This window comes from Poeciliopsis prolifica, unplaced genomic scaffold, assembly GCF_027474105.1.
Source record: "Poeciliopsis prolifica strain line A6 unplaced genomic scaffold, Auburn_PproV2 SCAFFOLD002, whole genome shotgun sequence".
NCBI lineage: Eukaryota > Metazoa > Chordata > Actinopteri > Cyprinodontiformes > Poeciliidae > Poeciliopsis > Poeciliopsis prolifica.
The window spans coordinates 5,825,206-5,842,523 of NW_026562377.1; the positions used below are offsets into that span (position 1 = coordinate 5,825,206).

General features: G+C 37.0%; 1 protein-coding gene across 1 annotated transcript in view; it reads right to left on the reverse strand.

Annotated features, from left to right (window-relative positions):
• adamts10 (ADAM metallopeptidase with thrombospondin type 1 motif, 10) overlaps nucleotides 1-17,318 on the reverse strand; it is a 62,940-nt gene that overhangs the window by 38,508 nt on the left and 7,114 nt on the right. Inside the window, exons 2-3 of the mRNA XM_055048079.1 lie at nucleotides 15,101-15,213; nucleotides 6,911-7,373 (exon numbers count right to left, since the gene is read on the reverse strand). Of these exons, the coding sequence (XP_054904054.1) occupies nucleotides 6,911-7,013 (103 nt within the window). The 5' untranslated portion in view covers nucleotides 7,014-7,373; nucleotides 15,101-15,213. The remainder of the gene's footprint in view (nucleotides 1-6,910; nucleotides 7,374-15,100; nucleotides 15,214-17,318) is intronic.

Genomic DNA, 17,318 nt, shown 5'->3' on the forward strand with positions numbered 1-17,318 from the left:
ATAAAGGTTACAAACGTTGGAGCTGTAATCCTGAAACTGTCACAAACCACAACAAGGTGGCAACAGCATCATCTCTGCAGCACAGGAAAAACTCCTGCAGAGAAAACAACAAGGGCTCTGTTATAATAACACATGAAAGAAATGCAAATTACTGAGACCTCACACAGAATAACGAAGACCACCAACACAAATTAGTCTACTGTATCAATAAAACACCAGTAGAGTGTTTTTTTAACAGCTACTGCAGGCTTTTTCTCCACAGGGTTTCCCATCAACTTCCTCTGGCTCACACACAGTCTCTCCAGACCACCAGCACCTACTGTATGTCGCTTTAATGACTTGATTTAGACGTTTTAAACAGACTGTTTAACATTGAAACGTTACGAGATCACAACGAACTTCACTGCAGACAGGACGACTGCGGGAACTAATTTATGCGTCTCTGGCAGTTTGTTGTTTCTGAGTGAAAAAAAGTTGTGCAAGAAGCAAACGTGTTGCATTTAGAATAAAATACAAGGGTAACTTTTCTGATAAAATTTTGATCTCTGAATGTAGCATAACATTTATCTACTCTAATACAATTTTGAATGACATTTACTTAAATATAACAAGGTATTTCGAATTTCTTTTGTCATTTTAATTTGAAAATTAAAATGTTCAAATATTAATTTGAAAAATTAAAATTTTCTTAAGTTAATTTCACAAAATGCATTCCTATTTTGTTAATAAATGTAACAACCCTAATTTTTTATTAAATTCCAAAACGTCTGTAAAAATGAATGACTTCTCTTTGCTATATCCAAGTTATTTCAACTCAATGATCTAAATTGAGTCTAAATAATCTAAATCTCAATATGACGTGGACATTTATTATGTCGTTTATCATAAAAAAATTCATTGTTGCCCTGATAAATATCCATTTATGATGTTGAAGAAAAAACTTACAAAATTATTGAAAATTTTGTTTTTGACTATTTTGTCCATAATTTGTTCCAAAAGAGCATTAATTTACTCAAGTGAGAGAAGCGACACTTCATAGTAAAATTAACCAAGTAAAAGTAAAAAAACTCCTAAAAGTACTTTTCCCCCAAAAAGTAGATGTATTTGAGTAAATATAAATAGTTACTGCCTAGCCCTGCTTATAACTTAGCTGTTCACAAGAAAACCCATAAAACACAAGAAGGAAACATGAATCTACTAAGAAACTGAAGCATCAATGGAAAAGAGAAGAAGTGGAAACATGGCTGCTGATTTTAACAGGAGAAAACACCCAAACTAATGGGCTCACATACAGAAGTTAGTGTGCTGATAAAAAACGCCCCTGGATTTGTTATCGTTAAATGAAAATAGTGGAAGGAAGTACTCTGGGTGGAAAAGAGCAACTCCCTCCAGGCCAGAACGCTGATCGGTCTCTTTTTCACCAAGTTTTATGAAAGAAAAGAAAATATAGTTAATCCGTATCATCAACGAGTTCCAGAAATGATTTGTTTGTGTTTTTGTTGTTTGATATAATAATTTTTAAATAAAGAAGAGCTCCATCTTTAGGAATAATATAATTCCTTCTGGGACAGTACTAATCATTTTAATTATGTGCTTAAAAGCTGTTAAACTCTATAACCATTACAGCTCGCAATAAAATCAATGCTTATAAATACAGCTGGCATTCCAACAACCACTTGCACTGTTTGGTTTATTTTTAAATAAACTCTTGTTACACATTTGTTTTCTGCATTGCACAGATGCACTATTGAAAATAGTTCAGTGTATATTTAATATTTAATACACATGCACATTATTTACTTCTTTTAAAGCAATAAACGCATTTGTACGACATCAGAGTACATTATTTCAATTCTTATGTTTCTTTTTTTACTTTTTGTGAACCTATACTACACCTGAATTTCCCCAGTGTGGGACAATAAAGGATATTTTGGTCTAATTCTGTTTCCAGTAGAGAGAGTAACAAATGAGATGTTTGACCAGAATAATCTGAGGCACACAAGAAAATCTAACTCTGGATGGAAATCCTTTTTTTACTTTCTTTTTTAAGCCACTCATGAAGCCTACAGTCACCAGCTGCGTTTCCTTTCACCACATCATTGCAAGGCTAACTGCTCAATGCTAATGGCTCAATGCTAACAGTTTAAGACTAGCAGTTTAAGGCTAGCGGTTCAAGGCTAACTGCTAAGTAAATAAACACAACTCTGATTGATTAAAATAGAAATGCTAAAATATAATAATTTCCAGATCAATACATTGAGGTAGTAATGCCTGATTTTATGTGTGTAAATTCCAATGGTAGCTCAATGACAGCACGGGAAAATACGCTGCACTAACTGCAGTTTTTACATTTAAGCACTGGTTTATGCTACTTTTTATTTTTAAGCATTTTCCTGAAGGCAGATTTTCACAAGCCGGTTTTATTTTAATCACTACTCACATGTTTTATTGTTTGTTTCTTTGTTGTTTCCCGCCAATAATCTTACAGAACCGATTCAGGACTCGTAGGAGAATTTACTTGCCTGCCATCTTTGCTTTATAAGGCAAAGACTTATAAAGTTGATAAGGGAAATTACTTAAAGTTTTGGTGTGCAAAAACTCATAAATTTTATCAAAAATGAAGATGCTTGCTGATTGGGTCTTTGACCTCATCAGACACTCATTATTGGGTCTAAAACGTAATTTTTTTGTTTTTGTTTTTACTTGACAATCTCAGACATATAATTTTTCAGAATTTAGTGCGGATGAATTAAAATGCAGCCTTTGGCTCGAGGTTTGAAATAAGCAGGAATGGCAACTCCATGCCAGCCCTTATCTTCCAACATCTGCACATAACTCAGTTAATGTTCTTGTGGCTGACTGAGATTAAATCCCTCTAAAAAACATCTAGAACACTGCCTTCCAAGAGAAATGGAGACTGTAATTAACTTAATTTTGTTGGATGCTAAAATATCAAATTTGGGTTGAAAGTTTGGGTGTTCATTTGTCTTGGCATGACTGTTGTGGGCGAGGATTCAGATATAGATGACATACAGAAGACCTGACGCTTGTTAGGAGTAAAATAAAAGAGAAAAAGATTTTAGATTTCTCTTTAAATAAAACAAAAAATGCCCAGCGGGATGCAATGCCTTGTAATCAAGCAGACAGAAGGAAAATCCAGTAATGATTAGCTTTGACTGGAATTTCATTATCTATTTTAGCAGTTGTCTTCAAAGGAACTTACTGTAAATTATAGTATGCTATTTAAAGACAACTGGGGCTGACCAAACATGTCACAAAAGTAAAAAATATAAAATAAAAAATAGTAGTTTGACAATCATTAAACAACATGGTGATGACAAACTGACTCATAAATATTTTCATTAACAAAATACAGAACAATCAAAGTATAGTCAACTGAGTTAAAAAGATACAGAAAGTTTTAAAAAATGAATAAATGATAAAGTTATCCCTTGTTTCTGATTTAATTTCGGTGCAGACGAGGTGTTAAAGGCATTCACTTTGGTGGCCTTCAGATTTTCATTCACATCCTATCTGGGTCTGTCTGCTGCAGGTTGAATTTTCCAGATTAGCCACTGATTAAATTTGTAGTTGAAAGTCAGAAATTACAACTTCTCAGTTGGAAAAATCAGCTGAAACGCCCAACGAAGTCAGACTTTCCAGTGGAAAAGTGGAAGAAATTCCAACGACCCCAGTTAGGAATTTTAAGGCCGACTTGGGTTTCAATATGGCCGCCTCTCACATGAGCAGCAGTAATTGTTGGTTGGCATTAAGGGTGGGCATTTATTGTATTGCTTATCATTTATTGTGACAAATTTCTTATGTTGATAAGAATTGTGATTTATTGTTGTCATGATAAATTCCTATTACTTATCCTTAAGAAACTGTCTGTATTATTGGGATTGTTTGTTTTACTATTTTCTCCACTGTTTTTGTAATCAGAGATCAACAAACAGTTCCTGTGCACAGTCTAGTGACAGAGTTCTTCATGTGACTGGTGACAAACGGGAATGTTTTCAAGAGCAGTTTTTCTGTTTATGAGACAGTAGTGACACAGTCACAGCCGTACAGTTACCTAAAACTGACGAAATAAATAGTTCTTATTGTCACTTTTATCACTATTACAATAGTCCCACAAAATATGGAGATAAACTTTAAGTCCATGTTGCCCACTATAATTGGAATTGTATTATTTTACAAGAAAAACGTAAAAGAATGCATCTAAAAGTCAATGTCGCATTTAGCAAAGTAAGCTTTGCTCCTTTTTTCTTATCCTAATTACATTACAACTCACACCATTCATGAGATAAATCTCAGAGGAAATGTTACATATGTAAACTAAAACAGAAGCTGGTTACTGTAGAGTAGGGGTGTCCAAATTGCGGCCCGGGGACCATTTATGGCCCTGCAAAAAATTCAAAAATGTCCAGCACAGGTGGTTGAAACAGATGCAATTTTTAAATTTTTTAGTAAGAGTACAGAGTATAGTTTTATTACATTGAAAAATGTTGGTGACTTTTTAAAACCAAGCTTTAATAATAAGAGGAATCATGTTGGGCCGTAATTTTTTACTGGAAACCAAATTTTGCTGCACTTAAATCAACTTTTATTAAAATTATTAGACTTGGCAAAATATAGCATGTGTTTTGAAAAGAAAGTGACCAACAATTTGTTCAATCAAGCCCAAAATAATTTGAAAACAAGATCAACTTTATTTTAATACCAAAAATCCTCAAATCCATTTTTACGTACAAAATTTCTTTTCTACAAAAAAATCAAAACTGGTGTCTTAATTTTTGACTGCAGGAAAAGTCCATTAACTAAAGGTCTAACACTGATTCATTGGGCAGCCCCCTAGGTTCTTTTGACTCCTCCGTTTTGGCCCTTTGACAAAAACTTTGGACACCTCTCACTGTAGAGCAGGACTCTCAATGGGAAAACTGGTATAATATCTATTTATTTTCACTTTTTTTGAACATATTTGACCTGATTCTGCACAGCAATCAGACCCACCATGTTACTCACCTAAGTTGCCACAACAGGAAACACACACATGCACAAAGGAAACAATACATGATTCCAGAAATTAGAGGACTTCTTGGTTTTCACATTGGGTTGTGTCTCTCTCCAGTAGCTTACTGGCAACCATTATGTTTCCCTCCAAGTTGGATTCTGCTGCAGAAACTTGTGGGCTAGTTGTTAGTTTTTGGAAGTATGCATGAAACCAAAGAAAGTAGCAGCCAGGAACATGCAAACAATGACCTTAAAAAGCCTAAAGTAGCAGCACACATTGAAGGTTTAACATGTGGGTTTATTTCTGCAGGAAAAGTCCATTAACTAAAGGTCTAACACTGATTCATTGGGCGGTTCTGAAGGAAATTTTGAGGTTAAAAACCCAAAACAGAGTCTGAGGGGAGGTTTCTTTAAAGGAGGAAGTATTACCGGCTATTACAGCCAGATGCCTTTTAGAGGTCAGAGGGCAAATTTAGGAAATGCACAGAAGCTGTCTTGTCCTTATAATGATGAATGGACCCTGGGGGGATTTGCGTCTTTAAAGGTGTTTGTCTTTGAGCTTCAGCTGGAAAAACTAATTAAAAGGTGCCAACAAGCTTAGCTAAAAGGCAGACCTAACTTCTTTGCTGTTGTCTATTTTATGCAACTTACGTTTAATTATATTAATTTAATTCACAGCATGACAATTTGTTTTATTTTTCTGAAATGACAGTAAACAGTCTTAAAATATACTAAAAATGGTCTATATCTCTAGACTGCTATCAGTCAAAGTTATTTTATTTAAATAGTAAAATTATAATCATTGATTTTCTTTTTTTATGGTTTTATTTCCAATACAATTTCAGTTGCTTACATTCATTTTAGAAGCTTCCCGTTTAAGGACGAGGTAAAATGAAGTGGATATATGCAACATACAGAACATAAATGAAGGAAATAATGTGATGCTTTCTGCTGTTTTATCATATAAAATCCCAATAAAATCTTGAAATTTATTTTTATTTCACTGCTATTTCAATCTGTGGCTCTTTGGTTCTTGCAAAACCAAAAAGGAAATGTCTTTGATTATACAAAAAATGTTTTTTTAAAAAAAAGTTTTTTTTCTGTAACTTATTTTGCAAAATCTGCTTTTAATATCTACTAGGGATGCACTGATCCGATATTAATATCAGTATTGGAACCAATATTTTAAGTAAGTTTAGATCAGATATTGGTGGCAATGTGCCCAATCAATAAGACCCGATCAATAAGGACAGATCTACTCTGTCTAACTCTCTCTCTGATGCATCCATGATATCTACAAATTACTAATTATTAAGCTTTTTAAATTCTAGTTAAAAACTAAAAGCTAGTTGAAAAGTTTAATTTAATAGCTTATAAAACAAACCAGCTTTTTAAAAGATAGTTTCTTTTAATTAGCTTATCAGCTAGTCAATAGCTTTTAAAGCTTAAATCTTTTGAAGTAACTAGCTTTTAAAAATAACTAACTTTTTAAAAGATAGCTACTTTTAACTAACTCAAAAGCTAGTTAAAATCTCTTAAAGTAAATAGCTTTTAAGCTAGTTAAAAGCAAGTACTCTTTAAGCTAGTTATTTTAAACTTTCCATACTAGAACATGGAAAACATTTGCTGAATATTTTCCATATTCTAAAGAAAGGGCTCACCTCATTCTATAACATTATATTCTTTTCATTCATTGATTTTGTTCAAAGTGTAAAAGTAGCAAAATAATTGTTTAATTTTGTTAGCTTTCATTATAAAACAGTTTAAAAAATTGTTTTATGGCTATAGGCGAGTTTTATTCTGTAGCAGGTTGCTAAGCCCTGCTGTAACAAAATGTGAAGAAAAGTTCAACAGGTATACGTTTTATTTTAATTTTTAATTATTTTTTTTATCTTACCTTGTGATTTAGCAAACTCATCTTTGTGACCTCCTGTGATCTTGGTGGCAACCAGGACGACAACGGCAGTGCAGACCAGAGCAGTCCTCCATAGCTTTTCCATGGTTACTACAGTATTTGCTATAGTAACAGACTTCAGTGCGGTGGTCCTCGGTCCTCTGTCCCAACATGTCTCCTGCCCTGTCGGATGCCCCGTCGCCTAGCAGAGGGACAGCTCAGCGCTGGGTCGGGCCATCGCTGCGGGATGATCAGAGACTCTCTGCACCTGCAGCATGTCTGTCTGTCTGTCTGTCTGTCTGTCTGTCTGTCTGTCTGTCTGTCTGTCTGTCTGTCTGTCTGTCTGTCTGTCTGTCTGTCACTGAGCGATGGCGAAGCTCCTCATAGACAGAGAAAACACCACACTTGACTTCTGCGATGGGGTGAAGCAGCAGCGCTGGCAGCTTTTCGGCCTCTCTCCGCTGCTCTGTGGAAGAGGAACAGTTTAGGAGGAAAGCCGGTGAAGTGAATGACAGCGAGCAGTGGTACAAATTTAGACTGAAAGAGGAGCCAGGAGTAGAGAAAACTAAACATATTCACAGACAAAGGGAGCATGAGATCCGTCTGACACAGGGCTGGACGATCCATCTGAAAAACTATAAAAGCTATATGCTCACAATATAAGCATTTTATGTCAGCCGATATCAATAATTATAGATTAGTTTTAAATATCTGAAATATGACCAAACTGATGGTGAGACCTTTCCTCTTTAATCAGTTTTCCCTCCACTCCATGTGTTTCTGTTTTCAAGCAGTTACAAGGCGCAGTGGAGAAACCTTAAACTGCTGCTGCACCAGTTTCTCAGAAGGTTGTTGCTAGGTAACCATAGGAGTGATTGAGTTGCTAGGTAACCAGAGGAGTGATTGAGTTGCTAGGTAACCATAGAATGAGTGACTGAGTTGCTAGGTAACCATAGAATGAGTGAGTTAGTTGATTCCACCAACTTTTCTTTGGCTAGTACCAATAGGAGAGGCTGAGCGGCCAAGGCAGGGGTGTCCAAAGTATGGCCCGGGGGCCGTTTTTGGCCCCTGAAATGATTTTGTTTGGGCTATGACCACAACTCAAGTGAGAACAAATCTGGCCAACAAAACAGAAAACAAATGAAGATCCAAAACATTTAGAAATTGTCTGGTTTTCCTTAAGGCAACAGTAAGCCTTAACCACATTTTTGCTTTTTTGATTGAGTGAATTGTGAAAATGTTTTTCTTTTAATAAGGCAACAGTCTGAAGCCATTTTTATGTTTAATGATACACAGATTTAATAAAAAATATTGTTGAGCACGTAAACCAAAACAAACCAACAACAACAAAAAATCACAGTGAACATTTTTTGCTTTTTGTGATTTAATGAATGTTGTGGTCAGTCATTTGAAATAGCAAAAGGTTTGTACACGAGGGGGCTAAAGCCTTTCCCCTGCCTACATCCCCCAGAATGTATGTCTAGCTCTACTTCTGACCCATCCAAAGAAGACAAGCCTTTCAAGTTTATACACTTGGAAGTGTTTATACTTAAAATTAAAGCTAAAGTTTTAGCTTTAACGCTTTATAGTTTCACACAAACAAAAAGAACCAGCAGCTTTGTCCAGGCACGTGCACCGGAAAGAGTGAATACAAAAGAAGGACAACTCTGAATCCATACACAGAGTTTGAAGTGGGTATTATGTTGAAGCTTCTGGGGTAAAATTAGCTAATTTGAGAGAAGCAGCAGGATGCCATCACCGCCAGGCTGGCGGCCTCTGATGTTTGGTTGTATGGCTGAGTGACTTGCTGGCAGCCGGCCCGAAACTCCTAATTGGACAGCATGTCAGGAGCTGATGGTATGTGTGCCTATATGGAGCTTATTCACGCCTCAAACAACGAGTACTGTACTTTACTCTGACTTCTACCTTCATGGGAAAAGTCCTCTTTCCATGAGTGATTCGACAGTAAAAGAAAAACAAACATTATTCGAGACTGAGTGGATTTTAAAACAACTAGAAGAACCCATTTTCTTTATGACTTTATCAATCTCTCATATCGCTGTGAACAAAGTTTTGTTCACTCTTCTTTACCAACTGACTTCAGTTTATTACAATTTGTGAAAATGTGTTTCTCCACAGGTTTCAATCAGGAACTTGCCACCACAATGAGTCTTTTTCAGCGTTTCTGTTGTTGATTTTCTGCTGTGCTTGGGATCAATGTCTCGATGGTGACACAATTTGGCCTCACATTTATTTTAGTAAACAGGATACCTAATTTAGAGAAACTAAGTAAGGCTAACATTCATGCTTTTGTACTGTGGCAGGAAGTTGGAATACAAGGAGAACATGCAAATTTTCAAACCCAAGACCTTCTTGATGCAAGGCAATGGTTCAACTTACTGGGCCACCCAGAAATATTAAAAACATACTTGTAAAATAGTGTATGAATATTTTAGAATTTACCTCAAAAAGCTGCATTAAGTCTCATTTATTCATTAATTTGATAATATTTTTAAATACATTGATTAAAAAAAAATGATTCAATTTTTTTTTTTACAAGCAAAAATCCCGAACCGGAACCTTTGTGTTGTGTTTCTGGTACGCTCCTAAATCTGACGCACAAGCAAAATCTGCAAACAACAGATGACAAAGCCGCATTTCTTGGCTTTGGAGTTAATTTTTACATCAATGCACGATCTGATAGGACAGTAGAGTGGGAAAGACTATTACTGTATTCAAATTTTGCTAAAAGGAGTTAGTTAGCCTAATTTGAAGCGATTAGAGCCGAAAGAGGCATCTGAATGCTAAACGCAACGCAGTAATGTCAGTGTCCACGTTTCTAAATAAGTATTTTTCAATTTAGATGTATGAATAACTCCTGGAACAACTGAAGTTTGCATGGGAATAAACTACATTTGTTGAGCTCATAAGACTATTTTCTCTATAATTAAGAAAGAAAAAGGGGTTTTGAATTTAAGAAGTTGATTTCTTTGTTGATTCTAGATTTATTAATTACAGATCTGCCAATTAACTCAATGATCATCCATGTCCACCAGATATTTCCTCTGACTTTTTAACAAACCTTTTAATGCCCTTCTCTCAAACTTGTTTATTTTTTAGTTGTTTATTTTAGCTGACGAGGCAATTTTTAGCCAAAACGTTCAACTCCTGCTATCATGTGGTCTAAAAACTGCCCACCTTCCTTCCCCACTCCCTTGGAGCAGTTTGGGGATTCAAAAGCGAGCGGAGACGCCACACTGGCCCGGATGACTGGCAGCTAACCAACTGCAGCCAAAGGTAATCAGAGGCAGATGGGAAACCTTTTGGTGATGATAGCAGAGGGGAACAAATTCCCTCCTGAAAAAAGGAAGGAAAAAAAAATAAAAACACCTTAAACCGAAAGTTGAGGAATTGTGAGAAAAGCGTCTTCTGCTTCATGTCAGCAGTAATGTGCAGGAGATACAGTAAAAGCAGACTAATAGGTCTTTGTGCTGTTGCAGCGTCCCTCATAAGCAGAACAACTAAAAAACTCCCTCTCTCATGCCCCCTCCCTCTGGCTTTTTCCCAGTCATTTCCTGCGAAAGAGCTAAACTCCCCTCCATTTTCATTACTCCTCCTCCCCGCTTACAATTTATTGTTAACGTATTAAACTCGGCTGCTTGATATCAAATGCTTTTCATTACCACTAACTCTCCTTGTGTTTATTTAAACCCAGGAAGGAGGGAGGAGGAAAAGACCCCCGGTGCTGACCCTAAGAGCTGTTTAAAGCAAAGCCCCTCAGAAATCCCCCACAACAACAACACACACGCACTTTCCTGCGCCATTTCCACCAATGAAATATTACTCCAGATATAATTGAGAGTGGGCTGTCATGCAGAGGTGACGGTGCTGTACATCTTCCTGCGGTGTGTTGTGCAAATCCTTCCCTCTGGGCCGTATCATTTTTGTGAAACAAAAACGCATGTTTGTCAGCAGGCCAAAGCGACAAAACTCTCCACTCCGTGTTTTGCTTGGATGAGCTGCGAAAAAGGAGCGTACAGCTGCGGCTGTGGCCAGCAGGGAAAGTGGTCTGGGCTGCAGACAGGCCACACAGCCTCCAACGCTATTGCAGCTTGGAGGGCAGGAAAGAAAAGGCTTGTTGTTAGAAAGACGGAGAAAAGCTGGACGTAGGTGGGCCGGACTCTAAAGCAATGAAGCTAAAACATCTTCACGATCATCTTGGTTGGCAGTGTGTGATGCTTTGCACACTTTAAGGTGACCTATTATGGTACCTTAAACAGGTTGCAACAGCTCTATGGGTGACTATAAACACTCATGACATTTTTTGGAGAAAATCACTCTGGGATAATGAGATTTTAGCTTAGTTTTACTTTTAGCTGTTTTTTCCCTCTTGTCACTTTAAATGTCTCCCAGCTCAACGTTTACGCTTGCACGTGAAAATGGACACAAACAAATGCGCATTTACATTTTGAAAAGCACTAGTTGAGCCTCCTGCACAACAAACATGAATGCAGCAAGTGGCTTCAGGATGTTTAGTCAAGAGCTAAACACCAAATGTTTTGGATCTCTGGATGCGAGGTGATGGATGGAGATCCGCTGGAGTTGCTCGGTGACGAGCCGTACCTGTTGATTTGTGACGCGACATTCAAGAGGTTTTTGAAGGGACTCATTTTCCAGACACCAAAAAATATAAACTTATCACTAAAAAACAGCAGAAGCCGTAGAGACCCCAAAGGAAGTACAAAAACGTACAAAATGCAAGTTTTGCATAACAGGTCCCCTTTGAAGCTTTTTCCTTTAAATGCTGGAGCTAATTATGATGTCCTTGTCTTTAGCTGCTGCCAGGGAGAGTGGAGCTATCCGATACCAAAGTACGCTAATCAAAGCCATATGACCGGCTCAAAGTAAAGTCTGTGTGGAGTGAACAGATGCTAAGTGTCTCACAGCTTAGCTCCGAGAGCAGCACTCTCCCCCAAACTGCCTCCACTTTGATCAGGGAGTAGCTCATGAATCAGTTTTAGGTTCAGTTTATTATTTCATTAAACTGGCACTCATTTTTAATAGGACTTTGGGGTTGGGAGGGGATCAAATGGCTCGTAAGTCCAACGTCATAATTCTGCTTTTATTATAGAGATATGAAGTCTAGAATCAAGAGAATCTTCATGTTTAAAAGAAAACCCAAACAGGTGAGAGAGAAAACTACATCTCAGACTAAACTCTGTCTGCCACAAAGACAGAGAGAGAGAAAGAGGCCTGGCATTCCTTTGCAGATTTCCCCAAATAAACAGAGTGCAGATGAAAAGTGGGAACGTAAACAGGCGGGAGAGCCTCGGATGTGCTCCCCTCGCTCTGAAAATGTGCCTCTCGAGTCTGAAACAATATTTAGTGAGAGAGAGAGAGAGAGCTGACTCGACACAAAGCGAGCAAGCCAGGAGTGAAGGGAACAGAGCGCACAGATAGCAGCAGAGGGTTTTCTTACTCTGCCTTTGAAATGCTCTGAGGCAGCCATCCAAAACTGCTAATACGCACAAAGTGACTGTCAGATAGAACAGGAAGCTCCTCACATTTAGCATAGCGTAATCAGTATCAATATACAACTGATGATCCAAGTAGGGCTGAAATAATTAGTCAGAACTATTGTGATTAAGCAATTATTTAAATAATGGTAAACTAATTTAATAATTGATTAATCAAAGAAAGTCAATTTTCTGAAAGAACAACAAACTCAGATTAGTAATTAGGCCAAAACTGTGCAAAAAATATCTACACATTTTGCATTTAAGATTAAAAAAATAAATAAAAACTTATTTGTCTGTACTATCCCTGAAATTTTTATCCATTAATGAAAGAACTTAGTCAAAGTCCTGAGCCTTTCCCATGTTGATGTTAGAAGTATTTCTTTAGCAGGTCCATACTTTGCAACAATATATACTTGTATTTTATGGTACAAAGTTTTAAAAGGATTTTTTTATTTGCACCTTTGAATGTATTCCAAATATTGTGTAAAAAGGCTTAAAGAAATTTTAAAAATCTGTAGAATGTGCCATTTTTTAGACAAATCAATCAATCGGGTGTCAAAACAATCAATTACTAAAATGACTGTTAGTTGCAGTCCAAGATCAAAGTTGTCAGCAACTTTGAAAACAGTTTGACTCCACTTTTTTTCCACAATGTTAATAATAAACATGGGTATTTTGGATATCCTTGGAACAAAAATGCAAAAGCTTCTTAATAAATTAGAAAATCTTCAAAAATTTAATTTAATTTTCTGATTTAATTCAAAATATAATGGTTATATACCTGTAGGTATTAAATGTATTACCTACAGAGCGATATGTGAAACCATTATTTAAAAACTCGAATAATTAAAACCCCAAAATGTTACATAAGGCCACCAAAAAGGGGATTTGTATGTAATTTTCTGTCCTTCACAAAATCATGGACAAGAGAGCTGCATCTAAGTCTGTTAATGAAAAGTTGAGTGGAAGGAAAACATGTGGTAGAAAAAGCTGTACAAGGAGCAACAACCGTAGCTTTGAGGAAACTGAGAATCAAAACCTTCTCAAGTGTTTGGGCGAGTTTCACACCAAGCTGTTGACGGTGCAGTAAAGCATGAAGCGGGAATGTTTCAACAGAAAGAAAGCTCAGCAGAAAGTCCTTCTGCAGTGAAGTTGGGTGCCATTGCCTTGCAGCAGGAAGAATGGAAGGTTTTTCTGCATCGAGTTTGAATGTTCTCCCTGAGGTTCTCTCACGGACTTTGTGCTCATGGTTCTTCAGTTTTTTCATTGTAAAAAATGTCCTGCTCTTAACCAAGCTGTAGCTGTCACAGAGCAGCTGTATCTGTACTGAGATTAGATTAATCACTAAAAGTCATCAGGCAACTTCTGCAGGCAATTAGTTGAGTTCGTTTGCACACCGCACTTTTCAGGCTTTTATTTGCAAAAACTGTTTTAAATCATGTACAACTTTCATTCTGTATTTCACTTTGTGTTGATCTTTCACACTAAATTCCAGATTTCGGTAGTTACTAGTTACATTTACTCAATTATACTTGAGTAACTTTTTGAAAAAATACTCTTGAGTATTTTCACTATGCTGTACTTTTTACTTTAACTTAAGTAACATTTCTGTATTTTCTACCTGCTGAATGAAAATTCACCAGACATTAGACACACACACCTGCAGATTTTGTTAAAGATTCATATGTTTTTTTATTGAAAGAAACTGTTTTGGAATAATTTTTCTTTTGCTGATTTTGTTACTTCTATGAATTATTGTCATCTTTGTTCTTAAATTAACAAAATTTCCACTTAACTTTATATTTTGGTCCATCTGATAATGGGTTTTAAATATTGAATGATAAGTAATGGAATTACCCGTTTTTTTTCTTTTTTACTATAACTTGAGTTATTTCTTAGATGTCTTTTGCTTTTACTTGAGTAAAAACATGTTGAAGTCGTGCTACTCTTACTTGAGTGTAATTTTTGGGTATTCAGCCCACCCACTAAACTCTCATGTGACAAAATGTGGAAAAGTTCAAGGGGTGCGAATACTTTTCCGACCCACTGTACATATAAAACGTATCATTAAAACCTAAATACAATCTGCAAAAGCAACACTGATTGAACCAAAAGGATGAGTTTGACTTAAAAACGTAACTGTGTTGCACATCTGTGAGCTACCTGGGATGAAGTTACATAAGCTCTGCATGCAGAATGTAAAAGTTGGCTGTGATGACACCGACATGTCATTATAACTGGATTTCGTGCTTTTATTTTTGCAGAACTGCGAGTTGCTCCCCCAGCCGGTGAAGGAAACAATGCCAGCCTTCAGTTACCTGATGGCAGCTGACAGCCACATCATCCACTGACCGGTAAAAGACTCATAAGCCTGCCCTGTCATCAGCCACTGAGGCGACCACAGCGTCAATGTACTTCTGAGGAAAAGAAGACTCGTTTAGGAAATGAAGACCGAGTCCAAAGAAAAGAACTTATGCATTTCATGAAACTGGAGAACACACAAAATCTTGATGAAAGACATGCAAAGCTTAAGCAGGAACAGCGCTGCAGAGGCAGCAGAGGTAAGAGCTGAGAAGTGAGTCCTGCCAGCATCAGTCCTGCTCCCCCCACCTTGATCTGTGCATGAAAGAAGAGAAGAAAAGAAGGGAGCAGGAGCCGGACCGCCTGGTCTTACCTGCCCGTGTCCCCTTGCAGGAGAGTCTGGTGAGAGTCTGTCCTCTGTCGCCCTGCAGCCGAGCGGAGAGGAGGCGGCGCCGGCGGCGGCAGACTAAACCTCGGCTCCTTTAACTTTACAGGAGAGCAGAGAAAGTTTAGTCAAGCTCACCCGAAGCACAAACAGGAAACGGTCCCACGTCCTTTCAGAATAAACTTCTAGTTCGGCATGAGACGGTAAACCAGAAATGAGAGATAAAGATTATTTGAGTAAAGCTGCAGTATGTAGCTTTATTTTTTTAAAATATATGTTTTTAATCCTCCCTGAGCTACGACTGCTGCATGAAGAAATGAAACCCCTCCCAACCAAAAACAGAAACAGAAGAAGGGTCTTGGCGCTGTCAGTCATCCTCATATACTTGCTGCTCAGTGTGCTAACAGCAGAGAAACAACTTATTGTTACAGGAAAAACCGTTTATCTGCTATCATCAGTGGCTACGCTAACTAGCCTGGCATTCACAACAGGCCAAGTTAGCGCAGCAGAGAGCAAGAAGGGGCAGATGAGCAGCGCCACACAGAGAGTGATTGACAGCGATTGCTTGGTAATTATTTGGTAAAATACTTCTAAAGTACTGAGTAACTGACCAAAAAAGTCATTTAATTTTTAAAAATTGTAGATGAACCAACAATAAAGTTATGTGAAAATTCAGGTGTTTTAAGGACAAAAATGACATTAACTCAGTTTCTTTCAATACGAAACTTGTGAGCCTGGAAACACTATTTGAAGAGGAGTGCATAAGATTAACTGTCACAAATAGCTAAATGATGCCTGTTTTGAACATGAAGGAGTCTTCATAAATGACTGTTGTCATGAAGTGCCATTTGATAAATAATGACATTTTTAACATAAAGTTGCACTAAAAGTTTAATTAAAAGTGCATTGGAATGTCAACTTAGCATTATTTGTGACAACAGTTAGCTTGAACAAAAACTGCAGGTGTGTGTCTGGTGAAGTTACTCACAGTGGATAAAGTATTCAGAAAATGAACTCAAGTAAGAGTAGTGATACTGTGAAATAAAATTACTGCAGTAAAAGTACTCCTAAAAGTATTTTTCCCAAAAAAGTTACTCAAATAAATGTAACTGAGTACATATAAATCTACCGACCACCTAGTATCTGTTGAAGGAACATCTCATCCACTTACAATGGAAACTATGTAAGTCAGTGTCTGTGCTTTTATTTTGAAGGAACACATGTCCCCTCCCTAACCCCCCAAAGGTTTTAGTCTCTCTGAGTTTGACAGACTTGATTCAGTTCTGCTGCCTGGCTGCCAGACTTCAAGAAAGCAGCTGCAGCCTGAGACAGTGGAGGGGGGGTGGGTTGGCCGTGTGTGTGTGTGTGTGTGGTGTGTGTGTGTCTGTGTGTGTGTGTGTGTGTGTGTGTGTGTGTTCATAACCCCAGCCACTGGTCTGCTGGTGTGAACACTTCACAGGTGCAGCATTGGAAATCTCTACTTTGCCCTATATTTGAGTCGCTGGTCACGTAGGATTGTGACTTATCTCCAGAGATCTAAATGTCAATAATTCACATAAACATGCACAAAAACTGATTAAAGCTGATTTACATAGTAGCAGTGAAAGTTTGATTCAGTTAGTCAACATATTTGTTGACTAACTTAATCTGCCAAACGTTCCATTGGCAGATTGATTCACTCATAACATGAGAAAAATGTTTTATAATATGTGAAATAACCTGTCAATGGAACAAGTATTTTTTTTTCATCGATGTTAAGGAATGAGTGACTTAAAACAAGCTTCCATTTCTTGCTCCAAAGTCACTTGGAAGTTAGTTTTGTCTTGTTTCAAGCGAACTAAAATATTTGCCCAATAAGCTAGGCCAATCCTTGCACTTTATGTACTGGACTACAACAGAGTTTTAGACATTAAAAAATAATACAATTATAAGAATAAAATTATAAAATTACAAGAATAAAGCCATAATACTACGAGAATACATTGATATTATAACTTTATTTTTTAAAATATTATGATTTTCTTCATATATTATGATTTTGTTCTCATAATATTATGACTATTCTTGTAATTTTATGGCTTTATTCTCTTAATTTTTATTTTTTCTTAGTATGGACCTACTTGTCTTGTTGGACTCCATCGCCTGTCCATATATGTGCTTTTTATGGCACTGATATTTTTTTTTTCAGCTAGAGAATAAATAGATT